Below are 27668 nucleotides of genomic sequence, written 5' to 3'. Positions count from 1 at the left end.
GCCCTACACACTGCACTACAAGTAGTCCTATTTTCCAGAGGGTTTTATTTTTTCCACTTAATTACTACTATATCACTTTGGTTTGGATTTGCAATAAGTATGAGCTTAGCAAATATTGTTTAATAATTTATTAACTTTTTCCCATTGAATGGTACATTTGCTCAAGAGGACTTAAACAACTTTCTGGTAATTTTATTTACAGTCTGCAGTGTTCTGTAAAACACAGTAATGATTACAGACTAAAACATACAACATACATATTTTCAAACATTTAAATATAAGCACAGTTTATTCAAAAGTAATTCTACACACTACTTTTTCCATAAAAATATAAAAAATAGTTTAGTTACTATATTTTACCTAAACCAGGATATTTAAGAATTCTTCCACATCTGATGCCCCCTCCCAAAAAAAGGGAACTCCAACAATAAGAAATTTAGGAGACTGCATCACTAATTAAAATACTAATGCCAACTGCTTAAATCCACCACAAGAGCAAATTAGTATCATTTTGCAACCAGCAATAAGTGTTCTGCAGTATGTTCATATTTTGGTTTGTTTTTTTATTTTTTGCACTAACTTGCTTCTCTCATGCCAGATTTTTACAGACACGTGCACACTTTATTACATAAAAATAACAGACTGATAATACTGCAGACTATAGTGTCAGCCACCACGTGCCCAACAACATGGATTGTTAATCTTGCATTACACAACAATTTTTTGCAAAAATATCAAAAGAGAAACATCTTCCTTCAGGATCTCTATTTAAAGGCGACTCCTTTTCTTACTGAACATCCAGTGAAAATAGCCTTTTTCTCCTCTTTCCGTGAAAATAGTGCCCGTTTTTGTTTGCTACTACTCTCTCTAGTTTTATTGACCATATTCTGTATGGAAAGCTAATTGAGTTCTGAAAAACACCCACTCAAGCCCTTCTCTCACTAGGATACATTTAATTTACAAAAAAAGGCACAAAGATGAAACTCCTAAGCAGCATCAGTCATACTTCTTCCACTGTGCACTACTCCTCTTTCTCACGCAGACACTGCTGCAAGAGACTTTCTTTGTCTCAGAGTATTACAAATACATGAGCTAAGGATACAGGCAAAGTTGAAAAGACTAAAGCCTTTGTACAGGACAAGTTGTATATCGATCATTAACAAATGAGCACTATTAAAAGTTTTATGTTGCAATTAAGACTTAACCTGGAAGCATCAGGAAAAGCCATCAGAAAAAAAGCTCAGCAGCAAATAATACATTTGTTAACAGTGAGATGGAAGTCCCTTGTGTGCAACGTTGTGCATTCAATTTCAACAAACAATGACAGTGCTCTGCAGCCGGCAGTGTACAACTTTTGCTTCTAAACAGTTTAGAGGATTTTCTAAATGTAAGTGAAGCTGCCAAAAACAGAATAGTAGTATATGATGCACAGCATGATCTGCAACAAAAAGCTTTTGCTTTCCATCATGTAAACATCAGGGTTACTGGACCTTAGCTCATATAAACAAATCTGATGATAGATTTTTAACTAAAAAAGTAAAATTTTCCATAAAAGGATTAACCACAAAAATACTCTTTCAGCAAGTCTCACATGCCATTTAATACCTTTTATGTCATATGAACAACTATGCAAAACATTTAGAAAGTTTTAGCCGTAGAAATGTTGACCAGTTAAACTGTTTGGCAATAACATGTTCGAAACATCTTTGAAGAATGTTTTCATTCACTAACATCAGTTCTACACTTTACCACACTATTTCTTCTTCTTTTTCTTTGGTGGCTCATCATCAGAGCTACTGTCTGTGCTGCTGCTGCTACTGCTGGAGGAACTAGATTCTGATTCGAACTCTGAAGAAGAGGAAGTACTACTTGAAGAGGGAGAAGATGAGGAAGTAGAGGAGCTCTCATCACTGTCACTGTCTTCATCAGAAGAAGAGGTAGAGGAGTCTTCACTGTCAGACGACGAATCGCTAGCTGAACTGGCACTGCTACTGCTGCTGGAACTTGTCACACTTTTAGATCTGAAAGAAAACAAATACACAGATGAGAACAGGCCTGCCTGAGACAGCATTACAGAGTGTTCTTTATACTCTGGTGTAATCCAAAGATCAATTATTTGGGCTGAAATTTTCCAGGTCTGACTCAGTCTTAAGGACAACCAGCCATTTTTCCCCCTTCCATTCTGAACAAATGCATTTTTTCCTATTTCAGCAATGGCAGAGTGACACCAGGCACATGAAGTAAGTTGTCCTGGAAAATTTGAAAGCCAAAACAAGACTACAGAAAAAAGTTAAATTTGAAAGTTGGCAGGATCTTGTTCATAGTAACGACTACTGCCTTTGCTGACAGAGCTAAATAGAAGAACATGAATGTTGTATACTACTAAAGCCTTGGGAAAAATTAAAGATCAGTTCCCTGGCACATCGCTGTAATAAGGAGTGAAAAAATTTTGACTGCAGTAAAGTTGGTGGAAGTTTCACCAGTGACTTCACAAATGTTAGAACTGTATTCTGAGACTGTTCTTAGATTACTCATGGCAAAAGAACCCAACCTACCTGCCACTACAGAATGCTTAAGCTTGCAGGGTGGGGAAGAAGGGGTGGGTGCCTCTGAGGAAGTCCAGGATGAAGACAGAATTATGAATATTGGAAAGTGGATATGCTATGGATTTCTGCATGCTCTGCAATTTTTTTTTCATGCTAATATAAAAAAGTTACTAGCTTTCCCATTAAGAAGATGCAGCCTTTATGAAAGGCTGCCGTTCTCGCAATTTCATGGTCTTTGAATGAACAATATAGTATGAATTCCAAGAAAACACAGTTAAATTCTCCCATAGATCTTTCTCCAAGCAAAGTGTAAATGTACTAATTCATTCCCACCTTCCCACCAACTAAAATCAACTGAATATCATTCTGACAGCAGGCAAAAGTGCTATATATAATAATTCTGACTCTTCTTTTCATTAGAAAATTAATTTGTTTTCTTTGAGGGCCCAAGTAACAACTCAGGAAATGCATATGTTAATGCTATAATAGAGACAGACATTAAAAAAATTTTTTTTTAAATCATACCAGCCACAGGCATGTCAACTGATAAACCTGGATGCATGTATTAAGCTATGAACCACTGAAGTTTTTATAATACATCTGGCATCTGTTATCTCTGTGTGAGCAGATATAATGGCTGATTAATAAAAAAAATCCATATAGGCCGGTTAAATACAGGCTTACTGTTGACAAAAAATAATCTCAAGATTAGAAAAACAAAATAATGGAACTAGTAGAAACTCATTTTAAAGTGGCATTTAGCCTTTTGGAGGGAAACTGCTAAACAGAGCAGTAGCTTCAACAGAAGCAGTTTCATTAGAGGTGCAGGCCCACTTACACAGGTAAGAATCGGTCAGGGAATCCCTTCAACAAGAACAGGGCTCTGACTGAACTTTCTCTTCCTGATCACCTTTCACAGATCCCATAGGAGCAGTCCATGGACCTGCAATATTCAGGCCATGCACTGAAATCCACTCACAAACATCAGAAAATAACACTTAATATTGTTTCTCTTAAAGGAAAGCAATGGCTAGCTCTATGAGAGAAGAAACATACAGATGCTTGTTTTCAGAAGGTGATGCAATATGCGGCCTATGAGCAGTTATGAAAGAAGAAATTGACAGTGGAGCAAGTAAAATTTACCTATTTTATCTTAACTGCATAAGGTGACACTCCAGATGCTGTACACTGGTAGATCCCAGATTTTGGGGTCTATTAGACCACTGGAAGCCCACAAAATTTCTCAGGCAGACCAGCATTCACTCTCCCCAAAACAAGTTCGCTAATGTTAACATCTCTTATGATCCCATGTGCCAACTGCAGACCAACTGCTGCATTTTGCGATTTTGCCTGCTTTCTGTCACCCTGCTCCAAGGCTTTGTCCTTTCTAATTCTATTGGAATCATCTAACAATCCCTGGTGTTTTTAAACACTACTTAAATCAAAGCTGCAGTTTTGGGCACAATCACAGCTGGGTGCCTCAGGGAACAAATGAGTTAGGACAGGATTTTACTCTTCAGACAGGTAGAATTAGATGTGATCAAAGCATGAAGGGACTTTCAATTTAGAACCGAAGGACACTATATAGGAATGATGAAGCTAACGTGCTCAGAAGAAAGCTCTGTGCCACCTAAGGTACAAGACTGTAACAGCAGCTTTGCCTGTTCCTGTTTTTCTGGTTAAGCCTGTAGGTTACTTGTTACTGTTTATATCAAAACAAACATACAGTATGTAAAAGGTTAGTGCTCACTGCTGCTGGAATCTTAGCTTTTGCATTTCTTCAGTCTGGAATTTACATATTCCATGGCAATGCTTTACAGAGTTTTATGCATTTAATTCTTCCTGCATCACAGTAAAAATGTAAGTTGCATATAATCTGGAAAAGAGTTATATTGATGATTCTGGGCTTGCATAAAAACAAAATAACAAATCAAACCTAAAAAAAGCTTAAGATTTTAAGGAAAAAAAAAAAGTCAAACAAAATCCCCCAAATAAATTGTGTTTTTTTTTCCCTCCATTTTACATTGGGTTTGAGCTCAAATACTCTGAAAATTATTATGCCAGATAGAGGAGTTCAGCATATGAGAAACCTGAGCAAGGAAGACATCTGAATTACATCGTTTAAAGTTCATTTAATCTACAATCTCATATGTCCTCAGTAATTTCAACAATAAGTGGCACTATTGAGAAAGGAGTCTTTGATAAAACTTACTCCAATGGTAGAATTAAGACCCTGGCCAGGAAGTATTCCAGTAAAGCCACACAACACAATAGCCTAAAATAAAGGAGTGTTTTAAAGAAACTGCTCTGGCCTATTTAATGATTGACACACAAAACAAAAGGTCCAGTCTTTAAAAAAAGTCTTTTGCAAAGTGTTTTTACAAAGCAGGGTTTGGAGACAGGGGACAGCCAACTTGGTGCAAAGAGACCAATGAGGCCATTGGTGAACAGTCATCCCCCGAAGGTAAAACTCATGACACGCTTCGCACAAGTATTGTGACCAAGGTTCTAGCTGTTCCTGAAACGGTTTTGCTAATAAATACTAAAGTGGATTCCTGAGCTAACAGTACTACAAATTTACAGTGGCAATAGTGTCAAAAGAGTTCTTGGTTCAAATTAGGATTTTCCTCTCTTTTGGTGGTGGAGGATTTAGTTCCTAGGCGTATGTTTTTGTTTTTTAAAGACACTAATTTAGTCTCTATACAAACTTTGAGGGAGACAGCTGTTAAGAGAAGGGAATGAACACAACAAAAGGAAGAGCAAGATGGGTAGGTGGAGCGATTACCGATTAGAAAACAGTATGCCATTCTTGCACAATTGTTTAAAGTACACTTCATGAACTTTGAGGCAGAAATAAGAAGATTTTTACTATTAAAGCAAGATCACAAAGAGATAGGGCAAGCAGTAAGGAAGAAGACAAAAGACAAAAAATTTAGAGCTTTTGGACAGGGAGGAAAAACTTGCCAAATATCTGTCATTCAAATGCCCATAACAGGCTCAAAGCAGTAAAATCAAATCTGCATTTGCAGCATTCGCTTTCAATTTCCCCACACACCCCTTCCAAATTGCCAACTGCAATTACGAGTGCAAGATCACACACTGAAATTGCTGCACAATTTGCTATCGTTCCCCACGTACCTTTTTTTCTTGGTCTTCCTTTCTGTAGTACTTTCTCCAGTGCTAATTAAGGGGGGAAAAACAATGGCTTTGATTAATGCAGTAGGAAAATTAAATAAATAGCAGCACAATGGAGCTGAGTTCAATATTAGAAAACTGGTACGCCACTGGCAGAGAGCTGCACTACCCCAGAGTTCAGTTGGCATCTTTCTCTATTTTCAGCCTCTTCTCACCCCAGAAGGAAGACAATGCCTACAAATCCAGGAAAAGAAATTTGCAATTCACCCCTAATTTTCTGTATTAAGCATGCTTTACTCTTCATATTAGAGGGACAACATCATTTCAGGATGAGAAAAGCAGGGGGGAGAAAGATGCAAAAAAATTTCTATGTACCCACATTCAGCCCAATTCTGAATTGATTGAAACAAAGGGTTAAGAGACTGAATCAGTCTGTAGGATTTTTAACGCATGTCTTTCAAGCACAATAAAGGCAGAATAGTCTACTTCTATTCATGCTTTCCAGCTATTTGTCTTTCAGATTCTCAGGTATTCATGCACGCAAAGTTTTAGTGGCAAACACTGGAGAGGAAAGCTTCTTAACAAAACACTTTCTTGAAGAGATTTTTACTGGTCTTCCCATCTCAAAGGTTTTTTGTTTGTTTTATATACAAAACAATCTTTTGGTTAAATTTAGTTACATCCTCTTCTTAACCCATTGCAGAAATACATTCCAGGTTGAATTAAGTGCTGTATGTGTGCGATTAAGGTTTTCCTACCTCATATTCTTAGAACATGCTTAATGTGCCATTGATATGTGAGGAAATTGTATGTTCTTTCACAAACCAGGATACTTTTTTCCTCAACAGAAACCTATTATTGGAAGCCACCTTAAGTGCACAGAAATAAAAGCAAGCACCTGATTTGGAAAAAATACAAGTATATTTTATTTAGAAATTATAAAGCAGTCTGTGTTGGTAAAGATTCCAAAAAAGGGTGAGAGAGGAGAATGTTAAATGTAAACTACACTGTATTTCAATGAAAATTCCTCAGTGTCATTCGTATGGCAGCAAAATGAGATTATTTTCATACAACTGGTAAATTATTCTACGTAAGAGTTCTCTTCACCCCCTACATATCCTCTGCAGGCAAGAGGAAGATTCACTGAACTTGGAACCAAGTTATTATCCTTCCCATTCTACTGAATGATTTTACTATTTGTATTATCAAGGCCTTATATCCTTGTTATAGGTAACATAGGTAACAAGCTATTTCACAGGTAAGAGGTTGCACAAGGTCACTGAGAGTAGATGGAATTAGAACTGAAAACACCTTTCAGAAGAAAGGACCTAACTATGTGACTAACCCAGGCTACCATGGCATAGGTCTCTGCCACCCTCTAGTGTTTAACACATGCATAAATTAATGAGTTCACTACTTTACGGAACTACACAACTGGAAGTGGTCAACCCCTGCAGATCAAACAAACCTGTTTCATTGTGCTTGGTCAAGTATTCCCTCTAGTGCCATACTCTGCTCTGCTCTCAGAACCATAAGACTCAAGCTTTCCGGTTCTACTTCAACATAGTAATATCACTAAGGAATAAGCACGCTCTCACCTTTCCTTCCTTCCCAACTCCTACTCCAGGATTGGGGAACTGCAGGCTTTACTGATTCCAGTAAGCTAAACCTCCATAACGTATATCAGGAATTATGGGGTCAATACTGGGCAAATAAAAGGATCATGGAACAACTGCTGAAGTGAGTTAACACTGAAAAAATCTTGTATGCAGTTGTTAGAAAATTAATATTAATCTTATCATATTGTGTGTGCATTCTGGTTAATGATATTAGATCTTTAAAGAAGATGATGCAAATACACAGAAGCAGCCTGGGTGCAATACTAGTATGTATGAGACCTGACTTCTGTGCAGATAAGAAATAACCTTCCAAAGCAAGCTATAAAAATATAAAAACATGATCTAGTAAGTTGTTCTTTCCATGAAGAATAAGCTTCATTCTTGAAAGTGTAATATTGATATCTAAGGAACTGGATGCCTCAAGGCACAGTTAATGAGCTTCAGAGAGCTTAGGACCATGCGATCAGCATGAATCCAGCCCAGTTCAACCCAGTTTAAAAACTGCTCCCATCTTATAAAAGGATGACTAAATATCCCTTAGATAAGCTTCCACACCACAGATTCCTCACGCTGTGGACTAATTGTTTGATTTAGAGGCAGAAAAATTCTATTGGTCAGAGACTGGACAGTCATAACTCCTATATAAAATTCTCAAATTTAGGCAAAATGGCTAAGCAACAAGGGATTTCATCCTCAATTAACTATCCTCCCATTCTACCCTGCAGAATTTGATAGAAATAAAACAGGAAAGGAACAGTGAAATAATCTAAGTCTTAAACTCATCAATCTCTGTCTTAAAAGTCTTGATTCTCTGAAGAACTTTCCAAACTCTGCCTCCAAAGGCAGCAAGTTTTAGAGTGTAAGCATGCCCAGTTTCTTATCCTATACTCATTTTCTATCCTATCCTCATACTAGAGGGTTAGATTTGCTTCATAATTACTTATTGGATGAGAATTCATTAGAAAAACACAATACTCTTCAGCTAAGCTAATGGGCTGTCCCGCTCTTCCACTTCAGCCATTATTTCAGCATTCTGATTCATATTCCTGTCCCAGCTGAAGCAGCTGATGAAGTCAATCAGACCAGAGGTTACCACCTATTTTCCTTCCCCAGCAAGATGACAGAGCCAGAGGCATGAACACACTTCCACAGCTCACATCCCACTAACAACCTACAACTAACATGCTGAGCTGCAAGTTGCAGCAACAGAGGATGCGTTGTGCAACGTTCAGTCATTTTAGCTGCAATGGCAGAAAAACGGTACTGTCCCTCAGGGGGGCTAAGGTAGCGACCTCTTCAGCTACCGCAACAGCAGAATGGAAAATCTCATAAATAGGAATTTAATGGAAAACTAGTCTGATACACTTCTTTCTCTTTGTCAACTGGAGTTACTTACCACTCCAAGACTATGGTAAACAATAATTCAGTACAAAATGGTTTTAAAAAATTAGAAACTGAATTGCTTCATTTAGGTCCTATATATATTGGTTTTACACCCATAGGTATGCTACTTGATTTTTTTTTTTTTTTTGAAGAGCAAAAACTTAGGAAGAGCCTATAAAAGTAAATTTCCTACTTACACAGCGCATATCCCAATATGAAAGGTGAAAGATTTTGAATACTGAGATCACGCAAGCCTATCAAGTTCCTTCAAAAATATTTCTCATAGTACAACTTTTTCTTTTCTTTAGAAAGAGGTACAATTTTAAGTATGCACACTGAGCACTAGAGTGAACTTTCCTTCTAGGACTTTCACATACTCAGTTGTGCAAGGTACAAAATAGGCAAAGGTTCATTACTGGATAAGCCTCATTCCAAGTTTTACCTTTTCAGCACCAAGGTATTTTCTTTAATTTTTTTTTTAAAGGCTAAGAGCACAGGGTCAGTCACACACACTCTTCTGCTACTTCACCATCTTTAAAAGTGGTGTTATCTTTGTTTAGACACTCTGTATAGGTTCAGAAGTCTTTGTTTAGATTCAAAAGAAAGTCTCACCCTTCAGCAGAGACAGCACAGGAAGTTGCAGACCCAGAAACAAAGACACAAAGTCATACGCAACTGAGGGAGGAAACTGCAGTTATGATGTTTTCAACATCTGGTACTTTTGGATTTCAGCTGGCTGGTTAAGCATTGTGTAGAATTGTTTTAAATACCACAGCATGGTGTTTAACGCATCAAGACAGAGTAACATTTTCACTGATGTTAGCAGCAGGGCAGGGGAACTCAAGATGTGCTGGTCACACGCTATTGTCATTTCAAAAGTGACATGAAATATCCCTCTGTGTTTGCTCTGAAAGTTCCAGTGAAGTTACTTAAACTCTTCTTCAAAAATACTTCAAATGAAATGCACAAAAGCTTAATTGCTTAACTTGGGAGAAGCATTAAAGTCTATCCACAGAATAAAGCAGAAAGGAAATCACATTTCACATAAACAGAAAAATCCAAGCAAAACTGTGTTAAACTGCAGGTATCCTTCCCATTCTCAGATATCAAAAAGGGAAAGAATGTCAATTCAGTGAGGTGTCTGTCCTTATGCTTTAAGGAATACAGAGCTGAGAATAGCCGATGACCCAGCTCTCACGCACCAGTTTAATCATTACACCTCGTAATGAGCGATATACAAGAACTGTGCTCCTGGCATAGATCCACCATTAGATAGCACCCAGGGTTTAAGTCTGCATAGTCTAACTGCAAATCTGAGCAAAAGTGAAAGTCACTTATTTTTTTCTAAATAGATTTACAGTGTGGACACCAACCTTTTCTTACTACCACATAAATAAAGCCACATAACTGAGGAATGCAGGAAACAGTATTCCATTACATAAAGGCTCCAACTATTTTAGCTTTAGCCTAGTGCACTTTGTCATTTCAAGATGCGCTATAAACTCTATAGGTTGGCCTATTTTAGACAGCAGGTGTTAACAAACAACCCCTTAATTTTGTGGGACCTGAGTGTGCAGATACTGCCTGACATATACAACAGTTTTAATATTAACAGGTATCACAAACCGAAAGAAGACAAAGCGGTCTAGGACACTATCTTTCCCACCCACATACAAAACCACATTTTTATTTAAAAACTGAACATTTTCATCCTGCGAATCTTACCTTTGTTGTAGTAACAGTTGCTTTTCTTTTTCTTTAAGAACTTTTGCTAATTGAGCTGTCCTCGAAGGTCTATGCAGATATTTTCTCTTCCCTGTACATTCATACGTCCAGTGTCCAAACTCTAAACATTTTTGACATCTCACATGCTGCTTGTTTGCCTCCCTATAAAAATGCAGAATTGCTTAAGTGACTGATTTCAAGTCTGTTCTACCTATTTAAAAAATAAGATTTTTTTTTTTATAGCATACAGATTCTTTAGAGCATATGTAGTTATGATTAAACCAGACTGACATTCAAGGGTGCTTTAGCTATTATGTATCCCGAATTAGGACAAGAACAGTAACATCAAACACTGGAGAGGTACAAGTTTATAGTTACATACTGAGTTTTGCCAGACACATGCTATTCCAACTATTAAAATATTCCCACATCAACTGTTTATCAAAGCAAACCCAGAGACACTTCCTCTATTCCAGAGCTTCAGCCTAAGTCTTCGTCTGCTGAAGTAGCAAATGCTGAACCACTGAATCCACTACACCCAAATTTCACTTCAGTTTTCTAAAAGCTTCTGGGTAGCCTAACTTGCAATCTTCCCCCACTCTTAAGATTCCATAATCTCCCATCCCCTTCCAATATTTTAAGCAACTTAAACATTTTGAAGAATGCTAACACGACCATCCTCTGTCAGCAAACAAAGATTAACCCTATCACCCAAATCCCATTTTGATCAACCCGATTGGCACAGCTTTCGGCTTTACAGGATATAATCGTACAGCAGCCTTTGGGAATGATTATGCTACATACAATTTGTTATCATACAGTAATTGCACATACTTCTAGATTTCTTGAGATAAACAATTAAAATGATGTTCTAAAACACTGCAGAATTTGGGCAGCTTCATTTCCATTTCCTAGAAATTAATACTCAAGTGCCAAACACTGCCAAATTCACACAAAGAACCTAGGATTCTGTGCAAGCAAAACAGAGCTGCTCCTATTTGTGGATTATCTGAATCCTAATAAAATTTATTAAAGTCTGGCAGAAGGCTTATCATAAGAAAAACCAGGTTCTTGCTTCCTTTGTGAAAAGTATATCAAGCAAGACTTTACTTAGCAATCTTTACCATCCAGATATCTGAAGTATTAGCAAGCATTTTTACATCCATATTTCAGGTTTTATACTGTGATGCAATACTTTGCCAGAATATGGGGGGGGGGGGAATTTTCTTAAAACACTTTACTCCACCATTCTGAAGTTTTGCAAAAACTGGTTTAGTATGTTCTCACAGATACCCTCATCCTTTACAAATGAGGAAACTCGCACAGAGGTCAAGTGACTCACTCAAGATAATACCACAAGTTAGTTTTACAGCTAGTATTAAAATCAGGACTTTGTAGCTCCCACTCTGTTTGCTGCAAATGCTGTAACTGCTGTAATTTATTCCCACCTTCTACCACCTTCCAACACCAAAATATTCATTTTGTAAGGGCAGCCCATCTAAATCATCTGAAATTAACAGCCCTGGCTTAGCTAGGAGGAAGCTCCTAGATTGTCCTGCCCTCAGAAGGAGAGGAGCCTTGCTCTTCAAGATAACCTATGAACTGCAGTCTCCTTCAACTCTAGCTCTTTGTGACAGTTGTGTTGTATCTTGATTAATTCTGCTGCGAACATCCATCCTGCTTCCAATATCAAGTTTATTTGGCTTCATAGTCTAGCTTCAGAAATACTGATCTAAATCAGGACTAGAGAACTAATTAAACTTGCAATCAGCTCTGCACAATTAACTCTGACTTCAACAGGAAGCAACACTTTTAATACTGAGAGAGAGGAAAAAAACACACGCACGAGGTCTTCTGAATGGTTTGTTTTGTTTAAGTTCAGTCTTCTTTCTGTGTCCCAAAACTCCTGAATGCCTGCGAAAGAATGTCTGAATAATGATCACACTGTGCAAGACGCACTTTGCATTAAACAAGACAGCATCTCAATTAGACCATTAAAAGGTAGACTTATGTTAAGCAAAAAGCAAACACAGAAAAGGTTTTACGAGACCTAAGAGAACTAAGCTCCTTTCAGTCAACAAATGAAATTGTAAAACAAGTGAGGTTCTAGATAGCAAAGAGATAAGCAACATACTGTAAGCGTGGTACTTAAAGTACTCCTGAATGGTTACAAACCGTACTTAAACACAGCTGCTGCAGATGAGCAGTGCTCCTCCTTGTGCATCTAAGGATGCCCAAATGTTAACCCCCTCACACTCCAGCACTCTTGAAAGAGGTGGTTAAAGCACAAGCAATATAACAGGTGCTTTGAAAGGTTTTAGAAAAACCAAAACTACTTGTGGGCCTGCTCTTGAAATAACTGAAGTATACTGCAGGGAGACTGATTAAAACAAAACCACCTTTCTTTTCCTTTCCAAGCAACATTCAGGTAGGATTAAGGTTGCTCCCAATACCAAGTACAGAAACATGGTGTTTCACTTTGTTAGGCCTATTTTATGCTCAAAACATGCTATTATTTTTATATACCTACTATTCATTCACATAGAAATGCAGCAAGCTTTAGCATATAGGAAAGTTTACTTGTGTTCATCTTCTCAGTGTAAACTTTTGCAATTTTTTTTTTTTTTTAAACACAAACTACATTTACAGTTTGATTTTTGCTAGTGTTAAACAGCTGCAAAGAAAAAAGGGACAAGACCAGTAACAGATATTTCTTTACCAGGAAGGTGACCAGCGTAATTCTTGCCTTGGTTTTCTGGCTCTGACACAATCATTACACATGAGCATAATAAGAACACTCTCATCATCTTAATCAAGATAGAAAAACATTCGCCTTTTGTTGTTTTGTATCTCAAACCAGCCCAGACCTGTCTCCATAGGAACAGCACAGGTGGTCAAAGCAACAATAATACAATTCAGCATTTCCAAGGCTATAATGCTCCTCACCTGACTGAGGCAAACTATTCCACACAAACTAAAATGTTAAGATCAAAACCTAAAAGCAATATAAGTAATTACCAGGAAAAACAGATCAAAATAGCTCAACAGCTACAGATTTGTAAATACAGTATCAACACTGCCAAGTTTTAAAACTAATGAAAAGCTCAAGATGAAAGCAAACTTTTAACACAGATCAATTATCACAGCCTAGAAGCAAATATTGGCAGACATACAACTCACACATTCCCATCAAGCACACGGAGACATAACAAGAAATACAAGAAATCACTCCATGACCATTATAAAATAGCAACTTAGAAGAACAAGTATTCTGCAAGTACTTTGAAATTTCAAGTATATTTTCCATTGGAAAGTAGGAAAGGAACTATACTAGCTAATGAAAAAAAGAGAAAAAAAATACATAGTTTCTAAGTCTTATGGTCAGACCAAAATAACAAAAAAAACCCAAGAAATGAATGATCCTTAATCAAAGCAACCCCCCCCAAAAAAAAAAAAAAAACAACAGAACACAGTGGAACACAGGCATTTGCTGTACTTAATGTCAATAACCAGAAACGTTGGCTTTTTCTGATTCCAGTGTTTGGCAATCAGATCTCTCCGATATTTAGAGAATTACTTGAAGGCAATATGCATAACTGAGTAAAGGGTGCTTGCTTTCTTCTCCCCCCTCCCCTTTTTTATAATTCAGTAAACATATCATAACACAAGCCTAGAAGTTATTTGGTTCCCCCCACACCTGAGCAACAGAAGTGATAGGGTAAGACCTGTGCCTTCCTGCATCACAAGGTCTTACACACTTCACTGAAAGGCAGGGCATACTAAACCAGTAAGGCAGTTTTCACCCAAATGGTTGCTAACAGGTGTTAGCAGCAACAAAAGTGAAAGTTTTAATCAATGTGGAGATTTCCTTTCCTTTTCAGTAATTCTGGTTTCATTCTTGATCATCTCACTGTAATGATTTCACTAATTTTTTGATCACCATAATTCTCTAAGACACAGGAAGAAAACTGTCTGCTGTACAAGACACACAAAAAGTTTGATTTTTTTGTTTTGGGTGTTTTTTTTTTAAGCAAGAAGAACACACAAGCTTATGTTTGTTATCTCAAGCCCCTCTAAAGCCTCCAGCTTCCACAGGATGGATCCAAAAATCACTAATTGAGCAACTCTTACAAAAACCGCGGGGCCCTTCAGGTTCAGGGCGCCCAAGACACAACAAATACTCTTAGCCCCATCAGCTCCAGACGACGGAGAGCCTCAGCCCGATTAGCAGCATCACCCAGGCCCTGTTTCGGGACGTTTCCCCTCCAACCGGCAGCACCACGCCGCGAACAGCGCGGCACCTGCGAGGGGTGTCGGCACTGCACGAAACTGCCCCAAAAAAGAGCCGGGGGGGGCCCACGGAGGGGAGGGAAGGGGAGGCGCCCGCGGTCCCCGCTCGGGGACCCCACGGCCGGGGCCCCCCTCCCGGCCCCCGGCCTCCCCTGCCCTGCTCTCCACCGCGCCCCGCCGCCGCCCGCCGCACTCACGCCTGTCTCCGAGCGATGAGTCGGTGCATGGGAGTCGCCATCTTAGCGGCCCGGGCGGGAAGTGAGGCGGCTACCGCGCTGCATGCCGGGCCATTGCCTCCTCCTCCTCCCTCCCCATTGGTGGAGGACGGCGCCGCTGCCACAGAGAGCGAGCCATCCCGAGGCCAGAGAGGACGCGCCGGGAGGACCGCCCGCCTCGTCTCGCCTCCTCCCGCGTTGTCATGGCGCCCGCGGGATGCCGGAAGCGCCGGCCGCGGCTGCCCAGGCCAACGGCCGCCTCGGGCCCCGCCGCCATCTTCCACCCTTCATCGCCTCCAGCTGCCCTTCGGCTACAGCCCCCCAAGAACTTGCCTCTCAGCTGATAGCTTCTCTTTTTCCTAGGATGGGTGTATCTGAAACACCTAAACCCAGCAGCAGAGACAACCCTTGTCTCACTGCGTCCATGACCAGAGGACACCAACTGCGGGGCCCGGGACACGATCCCGTCACCCAGCACCAACATGCAGAGCCCGGGACACAATCCCGTCACCCAATGCCAACATGCAGAGTCTGGGACACGATCCCATCACCCAGCGCCATCCACAGAGCCCTGGATACAGCACCGCTGAAAAATTGCTTGAGCTACTGAGCAGGCCTGACTGTTGTTGTAGCCAGTGGACAATTTCACTTCTCTTCCATCACATAAACAATTCAGCACACCTAAGGGCAGCTTGCTATGAGTTCCCAGGAACTTTTAGGTATGTGAAGAGTTTGAAGGCATAGTAGCTCCCTGATTATAAAATGAAGGAGCCAAAGAAGTGTTAGAAAGAGCTAGATCTCAGAAAGGAGTAATTTAACCAATTACTATTGCCAAAATGTTGCAAGCATTTACTAGCACATTCATTTTTAGCAGCTCAGATTTGTATACCCCACACTAATAGAAAAGGAACATCTCAGAAAAACTGAAAAGATTAATTCTGCTACACATATGGATGCATAACTATGGCTCAATAATTCATTAAGTCATGTTGACCCTGCATGAGTCAATGTGTTCTGTACTTGGTGGTAAGGAAATACAGTTCAGCTATATCTAGGACTCATAAGGCAAATTCTTTCCCCTACCCCACTCAGCCCAAGAGGGTGAAGTCCCCCAGCTGTGCCAACAGCAGCTGGTATTTTTGGCTCCCACATCACCTCCTTACAGCCTCTGGCATAGGAGGAGAAGTCAAGGGACAGAAAAAAGAGTAGTAGCAGTGGCTGGAGCTTTCTCACTGCACAGAGCTGGCAGGCAGCCCCTTGGGAGTCTTTGCCAGCTGGCACCGGTAGAGCAGCCCCTCTCCTAACTTCAGGGAAGCAAGGAATTTGGCTTCTATACTTGCCTCTTAATTGCTTTATCAAAACTTATTGTTGTCTTAAGGGATCGCTGTTAAAATAATACCTGGATTCTCATTACAAAAATCCGCAAGAAACCAGATTTTTTAATGTTGAATTGGGATTACTTCTGACATTAGTATCCTGGAAGCACATCATATCTAACCATTTTCAGTATTCATTCAGCACTATCACATCATATGGATGACTGACATTAGTTCAACAGCTATTCCACTGGGCTTTTACATTTGCTGAAATATAGAGACTGTTACAGATTTATAGTAGTTTAATATCAGGTATGTAGCTTATTAAAATGTGCTTCCTGTGGGTTGGTGGTATTCATTTAATATATAATACAAAAACATGCATTGTATTTTCTTAAGTTCAGTAGAATCCAACTGTACCAGTTGGATCAGGACCTTATTCTGTTAGGAACTGTAGAAACACAATAAAGACAGCCGATGCTCAGAAGAGCTTACGCTAAAGTGTAAAAAGTCAAGATAGAAGGGTGGAAACATTGTACAACAGAATTTCTGGGGAGGGAAAACAGGAATGTAACAGTAGTGAGAACACATGCCTATATAAGTTTGTATTTTAAAGTAAGTCACAGATGTGTAAGAAAAAATATATTTATCTGTCATATTTAATATAGCAATAAGGATGTACTGTGCTTTTGATCCTGTACAGTGTTCCACCAACAATCAATATGCTTCTACATCATTCATTCAGGTAACACAACATTTTAAAGCTACTTCTTTTCTGATAAATCTGACACTTTACTGTGATGAGTATGCCAGGTCTTATTTGAATTAGCAGGTGTGAGGCACAGAGGTGCTACACCTCCGATGGTGCAAGATCAGGACACAGCCAGGAGACACTAGAGCCAGAACTTCCTGCTGCATGGCACACACAGTGTTTGTAATAACAGCAATGGCAACAACAACATCTGCTGGGTACAATGTCATCGATTAAATATCTCACTGGAAAGCTAAGTATCTTTACTGAGGGATTCTGTTAGACATAAATTACTCCAACTCATCAGAACTAATTACTGTATGACTAATTGTTGAGTATTATGGTAGTTCCTGTCTCCAAACACTGTAATTGTAATGTCTTAGGTTAGTGGCTGTTACTCTATGCATCGTGTTTTCTTCCATATCTGGCACTTCTTCTGGTATCTAATCATTGTCCTGGGCCTGATGGTGCTCTGTGATAACCTGTGATTAGTCATATCTGATACTTTAGCTAAGTTCTGATGTATGATGCCTGGCATGTTATAAATGATTGTCCTCTGCAGCATGGAGTTTGACTGCAGTATTTGAATCTTGATGTCTGGCATCTCACTTTTATTGGAGAAAGTAAGGCAGAAGAATTTCTTATTTTAGGACTGTTCTAATAAATTTTATTAGAAATGCAAAATAACTGAGAGCAGGTATTTATAATAATCCATGCTTTATAAGAAATTCCTGTCTGTTGATACTTTTTTTACCTCAGTAGCACTTAAAATCTTAGAGTAAATTACAAACTGATAACAACATCTATGTTATACTTAATAACATTTGGATTGTCCCTAGCACCTGTGTGTTAATGCAGCAGAGCTAAATTTCCCTAAATTTGCCAGTATAACGAGGTTTCTGATTTCATAAGCCAAAAATTCTCCATAGAGTGTATGGGCTTTTCCTTATACAGAGACTTCAAAGACGTAACTTTTATTAGAACAATCCACTTAAAATACTTCTACTCAAGGGAATGTGAAAGTATTCTTGTGACTTCCGAGTCCGCAGGTTACTGCAGTCTGAAATCTCTTTTGAACTCAGAACAGTGTTTCACAGCCTCTCTTTTCATTCAAGGGTAGTTCACCATGGCACTGATTAACACGCCAGCGAATGTGACTTCAAGCACCCTCCAGACGAAATGTGCAGAGTCACTGCGCGGCACTGTTCCCTCTCAAGGGCGGGGGACGGTTCCGGGGAGCTGCTGCTGCTCAATGAACTGACTGTGCCCATAAATCCTGCCCTTGCACATTAGGTTGCTATTTAAAGCTGCAGTATCATTAACCTATTTCTAAATATGCTGGGCAAGGAAATTACTTTCCAAAATGTGCCCCTCTCTACGCAGAAGAGGGAGGAGGTATACAGACAACACAGGAGAAAAAAATGGGGAAAGTATTGAAGCTTCAGTGACACAGACTTTGAGCTGCTGGGTGTCAGTTCATCAGAGAGACTGTTTACACTACGGTTTCACACCCAGCACTATTCTGTGCAAACATATTGCTTATGAAGAAAAGCTGTCACATTAATTGTTCAAGGACTGTACACGGAACAGGAATAATGTAGTCAGAACCAATATACCTCTCTTTCCATGGCTTAGGAAGAACTGATTCCATGAATAAATGGTTAAACCTCCATTGCCAAGGCTGCTGTCTTCTAATCCCGGTTACCCAAAACTGTGATGAATCTTCCAAAATGACTAGCAATCAAGTAGTTAACAGTGCTAATGCTGAACAACAATAATGACAAACTACGAGCACTAGAGACAATGTCACTTGACATTTTAAAATTCTGTATTCTCCTTTTTTCCCAAGCTCTCTTTAAGAATATAACCAAAAAGAAACCAGTCATATCACATATGCCTTAGTGAAAAAAACAGAAATTAAAGCACAATTCAAAGTGGACCTAGAAATTAAAAAGACACTCACACTGATGACCATATTCCTGTTTATAGAACTGTTAGCATTTTCAGCATCAGTAAAAAGTAAAAGGGGGAGAGAGAGAAAAACACAGAAGGTCTTTATTCAGGTAAAACTATAGGGCAGAAAAAAACTCAGTGATAAGGAATACAGTAACTAGACTTGAATCACGCCCTGTCTAGAATATATTGCCTCCACTCTGTCGTACCTTCACTAACTTTGAGTTTACACAAGGTAATACTTTAAGGTAATACGTCAGTGTTGACGAGTTCACTTTGCTTCTTTGCAGAGAAAACAAGCTCACATGAAGCTCCATGTTACTAGTCTTAGTACAAAAGCCAGTTCTTTTGAATTTGGCTCAGGTGTTTCTAAATAGTCACAGTGTAGACACAGACTAAGATACTGGATGGTCTTTTGTTCTATTTTCTGTCACTTTGACTTAAAGTAATGTCTTTCCCATTACCAGTCATAGTACATGGGTGTAAATCAGAGCAGAATCAAGTTCCATCCACCTAGGAGGTCAGGAACATGCTGGGCTTTTGCAGGAATGTTAACTAATTACCTACTCAACCATTTCTGGCTATTTTAAAGAAATGGAGCCATTTTAGTCTCATGAGTTGGGAAAAGCATTACATACACACATACATATGTTTTTCAGCATGCCAGTGACTCACACCAGTGACATTTAGAATTTTGTGGAAAATTACAGCATTTCCTAATTGAAAACAAAAAAGGAAAAACATTGATGTTACCTATGAAATAAAATTCTGAAAAAATGAAGTGATTTTATCAAAACATTTTATTTCTCTAATTAAAATCTCCACTGTTTTTATTCTTTTGCCAGGGCATCTAGTGGTTTGAATTTCCAGATACTAACCTCATTCTTCCCAATAAACAATGCTGCACAAGCACTGTAAATCTAGACTGAAATCCAAGAGCAGGGAAGGATGTCTGCCTGTGGAGTTTCTTTACATCAGAACCCTGATAGAAAGAGGTTTACCAGAAGGTCTGGATTGGAGCTGGACTGCTGTGTGTTTCAGATGGTTCTGAATCCACTTGGGGTTACTAAATCAAATACTTAGGAAACCTGAATGAGAGTTTTCTTAAAGCTTTTCTATTTTTTCCAAGTGGAAGGAAAGGTTGGTCTAATGGAAGACATTATCTGTAGCTACAGAGCTTTCCTTAAAAAAAAGGCAACCCCAAATGAGGAAAGCCCAATGTTTCTATTAATTACAAGAACAAAACCAAAATGGCCAAGTAAAGCAAGCACTATCCATGGTGAACACTGAGCACAAAAATGGTACCCTCCTGGTTTCTTAGAAATGGTGTAAAGAGCAAAACTCCCATTTCCTGCCAGTGTCATACATATATTGTATTTATATGATGTTTTTTTCTTCTTGTGCCATCTGGTGCATTTCAATGAAGGGGCCGCAGCATATTTCAACACAATAGGGTGAGGGAACTCCAGGTGACATCCCATCTGTCATGGTATTTCAGGTGCCTTGTTTGTGAGAAGCAGAAGTCATGAGAATCCCTTCCTTGGCATAAAATAACGCAGAACAAACTCAAGCAAGATGGATTCCCTCATTCCCTTCTACTACATATTTTTCCTTGCAGTATAAATTGCTGAACATATTAATACATGATATTTGCATGGTGAATAGGGTCTCCTCCTCTAGGAGAGTCACAAAATGTATTTCTGTTTCACCTATTTAACAAGTAATGGAAGATCTGACAAAATAAAAGTACTTAAGAAACATAAAATTTATACTAGTATGGATATAGGTCTGTTCTAGTAAAATTGATGCAGATACTCAGCATTTTTAATGGTAACTAAGAACAGAACCTGGCTCTATGTATTAAAATTCAAGGCTTGTCTAATACCAGACTCCTTTGGTATCCACCACATAAACAGACTATTAGAGGATGATACAAAAAACAGAAAGAAAAAAGACAGGCATGTAAATTGGAACTGTTACTTAACATTTATATGAAGGAAGCTTCATAACCTCAAATCAGATTAGTCGTCATTAGGTCAGCTATTGTAAAAATCCTTGCACCCCCAAAATCTCTAATCTAAATGAAAGTCCAACTACAGTTCCATTGAAATTAATAGAAAAGTAGGGTTTTATTATTACAATGCCTTTAAATTAATTTATGATCTTAACTTTAGATACCAAGAGTAGAAAGTAATGGCTAGTAAAATAAATACAAAATTCTTGAAACAGAGAAATCTCGTATTCCCATTTGGAAAATACAGCATAGTGTACATTTAGCACTTGCCATTTTTGAATATACTTTTCTATAGTTTTAAGGTTTCAAATCCATTCCTTACTCTCTGTGAACCTGAAACTACCGTCCCCTTTCTAGAGGGAGTATAATGGTTGCAGTGTTGCTATGGAAGTGTATTGTTGTCATTCCGACTGCGTCCCCCGAAAGTGCCTGCGTGGTGAGTGTTCCACGCTCCAGCCTATAAACTCTGCGATATTTTTAGAGCCTCAGTTCACATTTCAGTGAACACTAAATATCTTTGTGTGTCAACAGATAATAAATGTCTCCCACTGGAGCGTAAAGCATGTCGACGTAGCAAGGACGTAATTTGTGCAGTTTGTGGAAGCTTACATCATTAAATATATCACTGGAATTTAATAAATTGATGTAAAACAAACTCAGAAGCATTTCTTTCCTGGGAATAAAGCCAGCAAATAGTAATATACAAAGGAACCTCAGTGACAGACTAAAAGGATCCGTGGCCGATAGCTGGACGCAGAACGTTCCAGCCTTAATTCCTTGCTTACAGCCCAAACCAAACAGTAAGGGTGTGAAAGGCTGTTACCTGGATGAAGTGAGGCCCTGCTGGGTGTGTGCACATCACGCAAACTACTGAAACATTTTAAAAGCTTGTTGACAGTCTGCATGGAGAAAATATGGGCTGAATTTCCCTCCAGTGCCTGGGCACAGTCCTTCCGTCCTTCAGTGAGGAAACGCCCGGAGCCAAACTCTTGACTGTATAAGCAGTTTAAGTACAAGAGCTACGGGGAAGGCGTGACGAGGAGTGACAGTAGAGTCAAGCCACAGTCTTTTAGGATTGGTATGTTTGGGGATGAGAGAGTTGACAGTGACCTCCCTGGCTATCAGCTGTAGTTTGCAGTTATCATTTCCCATAATCCCATCCATACCTTTAGTCGGTATCATCTTTAAAGCTGGTTCTTCCTCTTTACTCCCTTCAGAAGGCTTTCCAAAGCCTGATTGCTCCAGTGCCTCCAGGGTTCCCTTAATTTATGGAATAAATTTATTAGTGATGAGTTTATCCATTTGTTCTTGTCAGCTGTTCTTTAATTTCTTATTTTCAATCTCCACTGTAATAACTGACAGTGACTGTATCCCCTCTTGTATTCATTTTACTGGTATAGGGGTGATCTCCGCCTGTAAGACTGACTGTCCGGTCCCCTGATCATCACAGTGTCCCTTCTGCGGGTCTGCTCAATGTTTCTGAATGTGTGTGACAAGAATTGAATGTAGTATTATTCCATGTACAATGGGACTAACCCTTTCCTGCCTCAGCTGGCAATACCTAATGCATCTGAAGATACCTTTTTTGCATGTTTGCATCATACTTTCAAACCATAGCCATGCTCTGATCAGCCGGGATATATGCAAGTCATTCTCCCTTTCCATTATTTCCTCCTGATGAGCTTCTGGTTTATAACAGATTTTTTTGCTCTTAGTCTATGTGTGCATGACCTTATTCTTTGCACTATTGAATTTCATTCCACTCTTATTAGTCCAGTCATCAAGAATATGCAGTTTTTCATTGATAATGCCTCCTAATTTTATGTGATCTCAGAAAAGTTAATCACAATTTTAATATTACTCTCCTAAAGCCTTGCATTCTGTGAAGGGATGTACATGAGCATATAGCCTTGATCGCATTTTTTTCTTTAATATAGCCACTGTTTTGTATTTTGAATCATATGATACCATCCTTACTTCATGTTAAAAATTCTTTCTGTTGGACCTCCAATGTTGTTATGTTCAGTGCCTCCCCTTCAGTGGGGAGGGAGACACAGTAATTTTGACCTGATTGAATAAAGCTTCCTGAACTTTGAAGTCACGTTTCATGGGCCAAATGTGCCAGCCTGACCTGAGAAGGGTCTTCTATGTTTAAAATCTGTTTATGCAGGCAGGCTGCCTTGAGGTACTGATGTCCAGTGTTAGGAAATATATGCAAAACTGTGAACTAGCTTCATATCATACAACTATGATGTATATATAATAAGCAATATTAAGGAGCAAATAAATGTTTCAGGAAATGTGTTTTTTGGACCTAGATATCGCTGTTATAATGCCCTTCACTCTCCAACATAGTTTTTCTTATATCAGCTTTTCCCTCTGTTTCCTGTTTGCTTTTGTTTTTAATGTTTCTTTGGGAAATTTTTAGTTGGTTGTTTTGCATTTTGTTTGGTGAGCTGGAATTATACAGCTCTGATGCTTCAGTAGTTGTGATAGTTTAATGCATAAACACATGAAATCTAATAATCTTCGAAGCTTGACGGAAAACTGAGGAAACCAGAGTAAGAGGGAAATTTATCTTTTCAATGTTTATTTCACAGCAAATTCTTGAGATACTTGCACTGATGAAAATGGCTCCAGAGCAACCTTTCATACCACAGACAGCTGGGATTTTCTGAGAACTGTGTTATATGTGGTATGATTCATATTAGAGTTCTGAGCAACATGATCCTCTGGATACACTTAGTTCAGGAGATTGCAAAGCCCATTTGTATTTGAATATCCCAGAATAGCACTATGAATATACATACATACATTAGATGACATGCAATGACTATTTATAGCAGCCCAAAAAATAAGTCTGTGACAGATAACAGCTAGGACTTATTTTAAGCACATATTCATTTTCATGTTTGACCTGCATTAATGAATTGCAAGACATGCCACCGTAAACAAAGTCTGAAGGTACTGGACTTACACTGGGATATACCATAGCAGCAGATTTGCAATATATATGTGTTTCTGTTTAAGTGATCCATCTATTTAACATACAGATGACAGAGAAAGGAGGATGCTTAATCTGCCAGGCAGAGATGTACCTGTGAAATTCCCAGGAGGAAACATTTGAGCAAAGTCTTGAAGCTGCAGACTGAGATGGGGACCGACTAAGGCACAGATCAAGTAAACTGGTGGATGAGGGGGCTAAGAGGGTCGGCTGAGGAACAGACTAAATCACCCATAGTATACAGGTTAACCTAGATGCATTGACCTGTTAAAATTTTTTTATACACCTGTTTTATGAGGAATATATATTCATAATGTCTGTCACTATACTCATACAGAGAACCTGTTTGCAGCTCAAAGCAGTGAAATGGCATCCAGCATATGAACAGCAAATCGTTCCTTCTTTAGAAAATAGCGAAGAGTTTCTGGCTACATGTTATCATTATGGTTTTAATGCATTCTCTGTCTCATGTTTTCTTACATATAGTAATTGTTGATCGAATAAATAATTGAGTTTTGAAAGAATCGAGCATATGATGTGGTTACGAAACAATGTTTTTGCTGTTTTGTTTACATTATCTTCAAAAGTTTAAGAATTTCTGAGATGTTTTATTCTCCAAATAGTTGCCATCTATTTTAAAAGAGATGAACTCTGCATCTTTACCAGCCCTTTGCTTTGATGATTATTATTTTTCTGTTTTTTCTCCTTGATTTAAAATAAAATTAGGTTGCTTATTGTGATAGCAGAAGAGAACAAAAAGTATTCACTTATTTATCAGTTTACTAATAAGCAATTGAGTAGCAATATATAATACATTCAAATATGGAATAGATACGTCTTATAGGCATTCACAGATTATGTATTTAAATGCATAAGAAAAAAGCATGTTACTTATCTGGAAAGAGCCATGAACTTAAGACTTACAAGTTCTTGGCAACTCAAATATTAGTTCAGCAATAACTCAGTTTCAAAAGCTAATGATGAAGTTTACACAGAAAGGTTTAAATGATATAATGACTTCAGTGCACACCCAAAGAGATGATAAATGTTGGGATACCATCAAACATTTTAGAAATAGCATCTTTGAAGTTAATTGAAACAAATCTGTGTGTTTTAGGCTTGCTTCCTAAATAATCTGCAGAGTCCTAGCAAAGTTTTCTGCCTTTGTAGTGGATCTAAGAACTATTTGTTGGTCAGGTTAGGAAAAGCAGAGCAGCAAAGTCATTTGGGCTACACCAGGACAGGCACGTACATCCTTGTCTTCCCAGCAATCAGGTCAAACCTACCTCAGATTCAGTGTCAGAATACTGTAGATACAGGGCATCAAACTCATAACAGAGAGGAGAGAAAAGGTAACTAAACCTGTGTTAATTCTTTCTTTAGTCCTTTATCATTGTACTGGGGAAATGGCATGGAAACACATTCAAAGAATGTTCTTCCCAACCAGGCCGTCCATCATTCCTGTCATTTTTAGTTCATGCTCTTCTTTATTTCTCCTGTTTTTTTCTCCCACTTTTCTCTGTCTTTGTATCTCTTCTCCTTCAATCTCCATGCATTTTACACACCACAATGTCATAGACATTTCATTTCTAGGTTTCTTTTCCATGCTAATATAAGCAATGAAGAAATGAAGACTTACCTTTTGAGTATCATTTGTCTTTAGATTTCTCCTCTGAGAGCAATTGTAACTGTCTCATAGCAATTGTTTCAGGCTGTTACAAATTTAGCAGACAACAGAGGTTTATTCTGAACTTCTATTTGGAAAATTATCTTTGTCGCACTGAAGGCTAGAAATGTTGAACCAGGTCTGATATCAGTGGGCACATCTTTATGGGTAATTGGGTTCAGATAAGAAAGAGATGTTTCTGTTATTCCAATTCCTTTGCAAATGCAAAACCTATCAACTGTGTATAGCTGGTTGAACACACAACCTCGATCCAGTGATTTATGATTTTTTGGGAGAAAGTGAACCAGATGGGAGCCAAACAATGAATGTAGTCCACAATGTTCACCGAGCTGTAAGGCACGGACCTAGGCACTCACGGTTGGTGAACTAGCACACAGCACTCTTCCCAGAGATCATCTCTGCGCATGGCTTCTTTCAAGCTGCTTTACTATGCTGAAACACTAAGGGGACACATCCCAAATTAAGTATAAATTCCTTGGTACCAAGTGACTGCATAATTTTCTGTAGGATCCTAAGCGCCCCCAGCAATGACTATGTGTTTATAAGATATTGAACATGAAAAATCTGTGGCAAAAGAAAAAAACAGTCTGGATTCATACAGGATTAGTCAGGAGTTATAAGAAGGAAAAAAAAAGAAAGAGAAAGCATATATAGAATGAGTTACTGCTGCTTACCATGTCTTCAGAAGTCAGGCACTGTGAAAACTGTAGGTAAAATCCAGTAAGTTGAATTATCCCAACTGGTAGTTTGCTATTCCATTTTACAGTCTGCATCAGATAAGAAATTACAAATTATTTTTAAAGAATACATATAACAAGAGTTATATTACAGTATAAATTATATAATTTTCAACTGTTATCAAACCCTAATTATTTCTTAGAAATATTTATTATAGTTGTCTCATGTTTTCTACATTAAGAATCTAATTTTTTACAAGAAAAACATTCAGAAAATAGAAAAGAGTAGGGAGAATCATAGAATCTATTCTATTTCAGACTACTGTGCAGTGGAATATCTGATTTTGAGTTGATTTTTTTTCCCCTGATGGGTTGTATGTGCTGATCAGAACATTTTGTTTGGGCTTGTGGGTTCCCTCTCCTTCACTTCCATCCCCATGGGCAGCATCTGCTTCTCTGAAGGCTCCGTTCCTGGCCCAGTCCCAGCACAGTGTCCTAGCAGAGGGTCAGCAAATCACATGCAACAGACAGCTGCTGGGAGCCTGTCACAGCTTCAAGGCTTCACGTACTTAGATACAGACTCCCCTGTGACGTGAATCTGTCATTGCTCCCCCGTCCCTTGCTGGCAGGGTCTCCCATTTTGAAAATGAAAGTGAAAAAAAGAGGAAACTCTACGATATTCTTACTTCTAGCTGTGCCCAGAGTACGTGGCATACAATATTCTCCATACAGAGCAGGAGGCAGTTTCATCCTCTGGTATTTCACCATACACTCAAGGACGTCTGAGGTTAAACACTTCATTATTACCTCTGTCATTAGCACCATGATGCAATTCCCAGCCCACCTACAGCTGCCAAAGTGGTGTCACTGATCACTGAACTTGTTACAAGGAATTACAAGCACTCGGAGCTCAGGCTACTCAACAGTCTTTGCGGCAAGAGTCCTTCCTGGTTTTAATATTGAATTTCCCTGCCATGTGTTTTCTGTATCATTAGAACAAGGAGCAGCGATGTAAATGTAGGTCTGAGAATTTGGAAACATACTGTTTATAACATGTTATATTTCCATATTTTAAGCACACTTTATCTCAGAATTAAAAAGCATCCCCAAATGCTAAGCTTCACAATATTTGTGAGTGTAAAATAAGTATCAGAACGATGTTTGTTAGGACGAATAAACCAATCCATTGTGCTCTCTTCCCCACACTTTCCCCTCAGCATAACTGTCCTTCACCTTCTTACTCCCCTGAGAAGTAGCATCTCTTCTGTTGTCCCACTAGAGCAGTCAGTCCGCTGGCCCTTCCCCCTGGAGCAGCTTTCCACGGTCAGTCCTGTCCCATCAGGTGAGAGACTT

The 27668-nt window shown here is 38.8% G+C and overlaps 1 protein-coding gene and 1 long non-coding RNA gene across 3 annotated transcripts; both read right to left on the bottom strand.

Moving 5' to 3' along the window:
• Positions 1-113: 113 nt before the first annotated feature.
• On the bottom strand, positions 114-14944 carry ZCCHC10 (zinc finger CCHC-type containing 10). Of its 2 annotated transcripts, XM_067304944.1 has the most exons (4): positions 14896-14944; positions 10409-10570; positions 5685-5726; positions 114-2021 (listed from the first exon to the last, which is right to left on the bottom strand). In XM_067304944.1, the coding sequence occupies exons 1-4, from the start codon at positions 14934-14936 to the stop codon at positions 1754-1756; spliced, it is 513 nt and encodes a 170-aa protein (XP_067161045.1). In that variant the 5' UTR covers positions 14937-14944; the 3' UTR covers positions 114-1753. The 2 variants fall into 2 exon arrangements, with proteins under 2 accessions (XP_067161045.1, XP_067161046.1); XM_067304945.1 differs by lacking the exon at positions 5685-5726.
• A 4745-nt stretch (positions 14945-19689) lies between these two features.
• LOC106487268 (uncharacterized) lies at positions 19690-26393 on the bottom strand. The gene is made up of 3 exons (XR_001293041.2): positions 26313-26393; positions 22114-22207; positions 19690-20435 (listed from the first exon to the last, which is right to left on the bottom strand). It is a non-coding gene; the product is annotated as an uncharacterized lncRNA (long non-coding RNA).
• Between the last annotated feature and the right edge of the window lie 1275 nt (positions 26394-27668).

Source organism: Apteryx mantelli, chromosome 14 (assembly GCF_036417845.1).
Source record: "Apteryx mantelli isolate bAptMan1 chromosome 14, bAptMan1.hap1, whole genome shotgun sequence".
NCBI lineage: Eukaryota > Metazoa > Chordata > Aves > Apterygiformes > Apterygidae > Apteryx > Apteryx mantelli.
The sequence above is the reverse complement of the archived record's forward strand: the minus strand, read 5'-3'. Positions and strand labels throughout refer to the sequence as shown.

Bases quoted from the DNA above. Each gene is read 5' to 3' on its own strand.
- ZCCHC10 (XM_067304944.1), bottom strand. From the start codon at position 14,936: ATGGCGACTCCCATGCACCGACTCATCGCTCGGAGACAGGC. The intron at 5,727-10,408 runs GTAAGATTCGCA...CCCCTTAATTAG, and splicing joins CAACTGTTACTACAACAAAG to CACTGGAGAAAGTACTACAG. The intron at 2,022-5,684 runs GTACGTGGGGAA...GTTTTCTTTCAG, and splicing joins AGGAAGACCAAGAAAAAAAG to ATCTAAAAGTGTGACAAGTT.